At 36.4% G+C, this 8,351-nt stretch overlaps 2 protein-coding genes across 4 annotated transcripts in view; both read left to right on the top strand.

Annotated features, from left to right (window-relative positions):
• The first annotated feature begins 1,394 nt into the window (after nt 1-1,394).
• LOC116016092 lies at nt 1,395-2,067 on the top strand. Its single transcript, XM_031256256.1, has 2 exons — nt 1,395-1,495; nt 1,574-2,067. The coding sequence occupies exons 1-2, from the start codon at nt 1,395-1,397 to the stop codon at nt 1,944-1,946; spliced, it is 474 nt and encodes a 157-aa protein (XP_031112116.1). The 3' UTR covers nt 1,947-2,067.
• An 826-nt stretch (nt 2,068-2,893) lies between these two features.
• The window catches only part of LOC116017775 (TVP38/TMEM64 family membrane protein slr0305-like), a 5,698-nt gene continuing 240 nt past the window's right edge, over nt 2,894-8,351 (top strand). Inside the window, exons 1-8 of one of the 3 annotated variants that reach the window (XM_031258410.1) lie at nt 2,894-3,538; nt 4,500-4,552; nt 4,998-5,090; nt 5,172-5,395; nt 5,934-6,000; nt 6,497-6,604; nt 6,705-6,764; nt 8,229-8,351. The exon at nt 8,229-8,351 is cut by the window's right edge and continues 240 nt beyond it. In XM_031258410.1, coding sequence (XP_031114270.1) covers nt 3,136-3,538; nt 4,500-4,552; nt 4,998-5,090; nt 5,172-5,395; nt 5,934-6,000; nt 6,497-6,604; nt 6,705-6,728 — 972 coding nt within the window. In that variant the 5' untranslated portion in view covers nt 2,894-3,135 and the 3' untranslated portion in view covers nt 6,729-6,764; nt 8,229-8,351. Of the gene's footprint in view, nt 3,539-4,499; nt 4,553-4,997; nt 5,091-5,171; nt 5,396-5,933; nt 6,001-6,496; nt 6,605-6,704; nt 6,849-6,921; nt 7,192-8,228 lie in introns of those variants that run through there. The other 2 variants (XM_031258408.1, XM_031258409.1) reach the window with 2 other exon arrangements.

Here is an 8,351-nt window from a genome sequence, read left to right as displayed (position 1 = left end):
TAAAAAAAAAAAAAAAAAAAAAGTCACCTCTGTCAGGCGCGCCTCAGGCGTCTAGCGCACAGCAGAGAGTAAAAGAAAAAAAAAGTACTGTTCCAATATCTTGCTTTGCAAGAGCTCCCATTTTTTCTCTCACCTACACTCTCTCACCTCCACATCATATATTACTATTCCAAAAACTACCTAATCTCCATTGATGTAGATGCCTAAGTGAAGCTAATCAAGAATATAAAGATGAAGTTGAGTTGAAGGTGGTCGTTCTAATTTAGGCACAATTTGAAGAATAAAGATTGAGTGGAGACTCATACCTTATAAATCAACACTTCCAGTATTTTTCTTGCAAATAAAAATTTGAGACTAGTTTAGACGTCTTTATGCTATTTAATTTGTAAAATCCAAATTAGCCTTATAAATCCTAAATTAATTTGAATTTAAAAAAAAAATCTATTTGACTTAGTTATCTTGGTCTTGTGGCTAGTTGTATCTTTTTAGCTAGTCTAGCATTAGAATAGCACATCTTGAACTTAAATGTCATTGATGTAGGGGCTAGCTAAAGTGTATAAATAGCCTTGCTATTATTTTTGCTAGACAACTTTGACAGTAGTACATTCAAGAATATTGCTTTAGCAATTTCTTTTCCATGAGTTCTTAAGGAGTATTTTGACTTATCTTGAGATTTTCCTCCTAAATGGCATCTAACAAATAATTATACCAATATTTTTTAGTTCCAAATAGGGGTCTAACTTTATTGGCTCTTAGGCCGTCTCCATTAGCTATTTTATCAGAGTTTCTCAGAATTTTTTTGACATCTTCGAAGAGAGAGAGAGGGAATAAAGAGAGAGGGAAGGATCTCCCTGCTAATTTGGAGTTTTTTTTTTCATAAATGTGGGGTCCACTAATGAGGAAGAAAGTTGCGCCTCATCCTGCGCCCGCCCGCCTAGGCGCATAAATCATTTTTTTTATATACATATTTTGATTTTGATTTTTTTTCTTTTATTTTTTTTTCTTCCACCCTCATTTTCTCTTTCCTAATCATACTTGCAAAATCTCCAAAACACTTGATATTAAGGATGACCTTGTTAGATTTGTAGAGGTAGATTATTAGATTTGTAGATGTAGATAGATGTAGATATATTTCAAAGGAATAAGGGCCAAATTGAGCACTGAACGTAACGTGATAATACAATCAGGCCACCGGACCAAAAAAACGTGCAATTACATCGCTCAACGTTGCAAATGCCTTCAATCTCACCTGGTAGCCGGTTTATGACCCTTTCTTCCGGTTGATTGATGACTGGGATGATTACTTGGCAATATTTCATTTAATTAATTTATTTTCATGCGACTGCACCAACTCCACCAACTCAAATTCATCGTCGTCGGCAAGTTGAGCGACGATGGTGGGAAGATTCTTTCCGCTTCCAAATCCTACTGATATGAGCAGCTGTCGGAGTCGCAGTGACCACCTTATCATTCTTCTTTCTGGCCCTCCATCCTCGTAACGCATAATTTCTCATTGTTTCACTCACACTTTCTTTCTGCAGCGAAGCTTGAATTTTGATTTAATTTTGCGCAGAGGAAAAACCTCGTTACTGTTCCAGTACGCATTGAACTCGGCATTGGAGTTCAACGGCGCCGTGGTGTTCATCTGCAACCGTCACAAGTTAGATACCAAACCCCCCTTTCTCTCTCAGGGCGTTGATCCTTCTTCCGACATTTTTCAACGTATTCACATCAAGTATGTAGATGATGATGAAGGAATTAAGAGATACTTTGCTGCATTCCACATTCATCATGTAAACCCTGTTTCAGTTATAATTGATGATTTTGCTGATTTCTTTGACGAAAGAAATTGCCAACAGAGGTACAATAATGCTAGAGGAAGGGACTTGGCAATGGTTCGAACTTTAGCCCTGTGCCGAAATGCCGTTGATTCTGCCAATTACTGATGATACTGGCAACAGAGAATCAAGACCATGTCAACTTCTTCTCTCTGATACTCACCTAGGTGACTCCCCGAGGTTGCTTTACATTTATAAGAGATGGGTCTCCTCTATTTACGCAATTAGAGGGGACGGCTTTGGGTTTAGTAAAAAAAATCAAAAGCCACCGACAGCAAGCTCCGGCTCCCGCGATGGCAGCAACAACAGCATTTCCGACGACCTTTCTCTTCCTCCGGCGATGGCAGCAACGACATCAAGCTCCGACTCATTTTCCGGCGACCTATGGTGCTTTTCGGCGATTCTTGCTTGGGCGACGAAGATGATGTGGTTTAATGATGTTGTACGTGATTAGAAAATGATGATAAGAAGAAGATGGCGTGAAGTCCTGAACAAAAAAAATGGGATGAAGAAGATGAGGATGTATGAGTGAGGAACGACAGATCTGAGTCAAGGATGAAGAGAAGTGAAATGGTAGAGAAATATACACCTGGAAGAAAGGAAAACAAAGAAAAAGAATAAATATAGCCAAATAATCATCCCAGTCAGCAATCAACCGGAAGAAAGGGTCATAAACCGGCTACCAGGTGAGATTGAAGGTATTTGCAGCGTTGAGTGATGTAATTGCAAATTTTTTTGGTCCGGTGGCCTGATTGCATTATCGCGTTACGTTCGATGGCCAATTTGGCCCTTATTCCTATTTCAAATTAATAGTTTTATACCATATATTTATAACATTCTTAGTTGTTAATAATGATCATTGGTAAAAAGAAAAAAATGCCCGAAAAAAGAACAGTGGATTACTTCATAAAAGATTCACCACGCATCTGCTTAAGCTTTCAATCAAGCAGAGTAAGAAAAGTGGGAAAAAGTAGAAAATAGAAGAACCATACGTGGTTCAACAAGAAACACAAATTTCATCCACAAGAAGCCAATCTTGAATTTCAATTTCTAAACATCACATAGACTGTTCTCAGTACAGGCAACACAATCAACAATAGAATGCTGGAGTGCATTCTAGTGATTCTACTAGACTAGACTAGACTAGACTAGACTCTCAATGACTCAATAATGATGGAAAATCCAACCTGAACTACCGTTACAAGACTTTCTCTTGAATGAACTGAAAAACACCCAAAAATAAACAGAGGAAAGAAGAGCGCAATCTCTTTTTATCCTCTCCACTACACTACTAGCAATGCCCTTGCCCGCCATTTGTTTGAGCAGATCAATTTCATTATGCCTAACCCTTTCATCTCCTCTTCAGCGTACCCCAAACTTCCAATCTTCATTTCTGTATAGCTTCAGGCCCAGGAGGTTCCGCTGCTTCAAACCATGTTCTTCACTCAAAGAAACCAAGAAGCAGCACACCTTTTCCAAGATTCCCTCCAGTGCCCCCCAGAGGCTCAGGAAACTCTCTAATTTGGGAACCAAATGGGAACACGATAGTATTGATCGTGGGGATGGGGACACTGCCCTTAAAGGTACCCTTTTGGCTGCTCTTTTACTTGTGGGTATGGTTGGTGGATTTGGGACCGTGAGTTACCTCTACAGAGACCAGATCAATGACTTCTTGAACCAGCTATCTGTCTTCATTGAAGGTAGATTCAAATAAATAGCATTTCCATTTCCAATTCGCTTGTGTTTTTTGTGTATCTGTGTCCGTGTTTGTGTGTGTATGTTTGCTTGGTTGTTTATAGTTGTTACCTGGAATCCCAATTGCCTCATTGTTCCATGTAGATGGTAGGTGTAATGAGAATTAACTCAAGGAATTATGTCCTGGATAGAATGGTTAGGGGTGAGATGAATTGAAACATGTGCTCCATCTCAACTAAAAACCTAAGCTGATAGTTGGATTGCGCATTTATGTTTATATATTATATGCTCGACACACCCCCACACGTTGTTGGCTCTAATACCAAATTGAAACATGTGCTCCATTTGAACTAAAAGCCTAAGCTGATAGTTGGATGCACATTTCTATTTTTATATTATATGCTCAACAAGATGGTCATCTGGTCAAGAAGAAAGTGCTTTTGAGATTGCCTGAACAATGGAAGCTTTTGAATTTACTTTTTTCCCTTTAAAAATGGCAGTTGCCTCCCCCATCACCCCTCCCCACCTACATATATAGCAGTAACTTATATATAAAAACAAAATGTATATACAAGTCACTAGATGTTTAGGTACCTTAGTTGGTTGTTCCTTAAAATTTGATACCATAGGTCATAGGATCAAGCTCTTCCTGAGATATTTTTTCATAGACATTAATTCATTTGAACTACTCCCTCACTCAAAAAAATTCTTGGATCTGGCCCTGGTGACATGAATTCAATTTGATTTTAGTTGTGTGAGTCGAATGTCTGGTTCACAATGTATCAAATTAATGTAAAATGTGATAAAATTAGCATTTATTGCCCTTGACAACAATTAGTTTACTCAACAGAAGTACCAGATTTGTAATTGGTGTAAAGGTTTGAAGATATTTTGCTACATTGTTCAGTTTTCCCTTGAAAGGAATATGTTTTTACTTGAGCTTCTCTAAGGCTTTCTGCATGACAGGTTATGGACCAGCTGGGTATGCACTTTTTGTTGTGGTTTATACTGGGTTAGAGGTAAGATTCAATACATCTTCATTCTCTGTTTCTAAGTTGTACAAAATTTGTTACTTTTGTTAGCTCTGTGAAAGTTATAATTTTAATCTATAACGTTGCTATCTGCTCTTTTTATGTCATACTTGCTGATCCTGACTAAGTTGTGTTTCATAGATACCTGTAAATGCCTATTAACTGAAGTATACCAGTAAAATACTGGAAGTTAAGAAGTAGTAATATTCATTATTCATGAAAAATTATTTGTGAGTATTGTCACATATGATTTGAAGGTCCTATCATTTGAAAAATGGTTCTAAATTATTTTGAAATAATTGACATTGATACTTACCTCAACAACTGGTTAGACCTTGAGCAATTATCTGGTAATATAATTTCTCAAATTTTGAGGTTGAAGAAATTCATCATTCTTGTGATGTTGATTTTTCACTTGTATCTTTTGGTCTAGATCCTTGCATTACCAGCAATTCCTTTGACCCTCTCTGCTGGTCTTCTGTTTGGTCCCGTCACTGGGACCATTATTGTCTCCATCAGTGGAACGGTACGTTTCTGAATTTCTTGTATACATCCATTAAGAATTGATTCCGATTACCTAATACTTGTATTCTTCCCTTTCTTTAAGATGGCTGCAAGTGTTGCATTTCTGATTGCTAGATATTTTGCTCGTGATCGCATTCTCAAACTAGTTGAAGGGAACAAGAAATTTCGTGCTATTGACAAAGCCATTGGAGAAAATGGTTTTAAAGTTGTTACTCTTCTACGCTTGAGCCCTTTGCTTCCATTTTCTCTTGCGAATTATTTGTATGGACTTACATCTGTCGAGTTTGTGCCGTATGTTTTGGGAAGGTCTGTCTCCTATTTCATTCTCATGTCTTAAAATCCTGTCATTTGGTTTAACAATTGAAAGAGGCATATTTTCTCCTTTCTAGTTTTTTTTTTCCCTGAATTTTCTGAACTTAGGATTCTTTTCCATTCATATCATGTTACGTTTACCTTTTTTGGATGTTATTGAAATGCTGTTTCATCATAAAATGGCTGCATCGAGCTTTTTAACTTTTGGACAAGGCGTCTACTGATGCCACTACTTCACTTGGTGTGTGATTCAAGCTCCAGAGGCATATATTAACCATTAGCAGTTGATTCAAGCTTCAGGAGGCTCTAGGTTGACAGTTTACTATTCTTATGTGTTCTTTTCCCCTAAAAAATGTTTGCCAAAGAGCGTAAATTATTTTCATTCCACTAAAATTCAGATATCCTAAAAAAACCAGAGAAACGAGTTAAAAGCTTATGCTACCTTTGTAGTGGCATGTGTATATGCCAATTTTTTTAGGGATTAGAACTTTCTGCTTGGAGAATTTCTCTAAGTTTCACTTCTTATGTGCAGTTGGTTAGGTATGCTACCTGGAACTTGGGCTTATGTGAGTGCGGGTGCACTTGGCCGTGCAATTATTGTGAGTAATTGCTTCATTTTTGTGTTCAATTAATGCATGAATGTTATTGCTGCAATGCGGTTGATGGCACATTTGCTGTTTTGTTATTTTTTTGGGGTGACGAGGAAAACCCGCATCCACTACTCGAGAGTGTACACTGGGTAGACCCCGCCTTGTGACCCTAGCCAGCAAATGACCACAAGGAGGTAAACCAGCCTAGGTTGCCTATAGTTGACCAGCTCAAACCAAGAAAGTGGAATTCGAACTCGTGACCTTGTGATTACAAGTTTGTATCCTTAGCCATCTTAGCTGGGGTTACCCATCTTTCATTTGTTATTGTCTCTCACAAAGAGTGCATGCCTGTGTTTTGAAACTAATAGTGTATCTATGCACCGCTTAATATTGTAATGACACTGGTTAAAAGTTCACTCTGATAATTTCTTCGTCAAAGAAGATCTTGAAATGATGGCTTCTTTTTTATGATTTTATTCTCAATATATATTTTGGGCATTTCCAGCAAGAAGAATCTGAGATTTCTCTTGGGGGAGGGAACGGTGTATTGACGCTTGGAATAGGCCTATTGTTTACTGCAGTAGCTGCAGCTTACATAACTCGGCTCGCTAAGGTAAACCTGCGGATATATTGTTCTCTACTTTCACTTCCACTTGCACTTTGCAGTATATCTTTGTTCCGATTCTCATTTAACTCTGTTCTCTCTGAGCCAGGATGCTGTAAAGGATATCGAGTAGAGGGCAGGAGGAATAGTTTCTGCATCATTAACTACGGTATATATTCACTTGTTAGTTTATGATATTCCATGTGTAAATTGAAACCTGATCATTTATGAAACCAAATACATAGTTTGATCATTTTTTTGAGTTGAAAATAAGCTGTTATGGGGTGGGGATTAATGGAGGGTAATGTGCCAATTCTGTTGTTTAGGAGTTAGATTGTTGAAGTGGGTAAAGGAAAAAGAGCAATGTGGAATTAATCTTAACTCCAAACTTACGGGTCCCTTACTGCTCTTGCTTGGAGATTGGTGAAGGAGATAAATCGTGAAATGTTTCTCAATTGGCCTACGGTTATGTTAGGAGCAAATTAATCTTTTCGTGTATAAGTGTATTAGTCTTCCTTTTTGGTTGCTTTGTATTTGCTCAAGTGTGGTGGATCTGAATTCTTTAATAAGAGTTCCCTCATCTCCTTTAAACTTTTTATCTATCATTTTGGAGAAAGAAGCTAGTAATGTAGGGAAATGGAATATTGGCTAATGATTTTTTACAATTTTCAAGAAAAGAAATTCTTTTTTCTCAATAAATCGTTGAAGTTGTCAATATCAAGGTTGCAGGAGGCGCTAGGCATTAGTCGAGCGGTAGAGTAGCATCTAGTGTGACAATCTTGATAATACGTATCTATGTGTAAATCATGTTTTTCATTATGTTATTATTTTCTTTTATTAATTCCATAATTTTATTATGATTTTGCATCATATCTTCCAGGGTTTTTAAATTTTTATTTACCTTTCAATATTTTTAGTTGTTGTCATGGTGATATCTACTTAAAAAATTCAGCTATAATATTTTTAGTCTCGGAAATTGGTTTAATTATAAAATCATTATTTAAAAAAATGGCTATCGTTTTCTTCTCCTATTAAATTTTGGTAGTGGATCTATTTTATTATTTATAAAATAATTTACTTAAGTATTATCATTTCTAACAACAAATTGAACAAGTAATAAATGATAGTGAAATTTTTTATTGCTTATAATTCTTTTTCATTTATATGATACTTTTCTTCATTAGCTTCCAAGTTCTTGATCCATATCCACATATTATTGGTTTTTCTTTATCTAATCATTTTTTCAAAAAAATATCATTTTTATCAAAGCCTTTTAATACTCCTCCCCATTCTATATCACTTGCATCATTTGTAAATAATTCAAGTTGATCATCTTTGATCACTAAATAATATTAACTTTTGCAATTTTTGAATACTTTTATATAGTTTATGGTTATATATAGTATGATCAACTAGAACTCTCTAGATTAAACTTCTTTGTGTTTCTTATTAGCTTCAAAAATATCATTTCTAAGCATTAGTTAATTACCCTAATGTTTGAAGCATTTTTGTTCAAAAGCATAAAGATTCTTATGCTTCTAAACCCACCCAGATCAAGTTCCTTGGATATAGATAATTAATTAAAGTTATAGGGATTAATAAACTATTAAAATTATCCTTCCGAAAATTGTAGGACCTTTTCAGAGCTCGTTTGTCCTGGAGAGGCAGATCTCTGACAACGTCTTTATTTATCAAGAGGTCATGCACACCATGCGCAACAAACGAGGTTTGACAGGCTACATGGCTATTAAGCTGG

The sequence above is a fragment of the Ipomoea triloba genome, chromosome 4 (genome assembly GCF_003576645.1).
Source record: "Ipomoea triloba cultivar NCNSP0323 chromosome 4, ASM357664v1".
Taxonomy (NCBI): domain Eukaryota; kingdom Viridiplantae; phylum Streptophyta; class Magnoliopsida; order Solanales; family Convolvulaceae; genus Ipomoea; species Ipomoea triloba.
Note: the sequence above shows the minus strand (reverse complement) of the source record. Positions and strands in the feature narration are given on the sequence as shown.

Bases quoted from the DNA above. Each gene is read 5' to 3' on its own strand.
- LOC116016092 (XM_031256256.1), top strand. From the start codon at position 1,395: ATGGTGGGAAGATTCTTTCCGCTTCCAAATCCTACTGATATGAGCAGC. The intron at 1,496-1,573 runs GTAACGCATAAT...AATTTTGCGCAG, and splicing joins CTTTCTGGCCCTCCATCCTC to AGGAAAAACCTCGTTACTGT.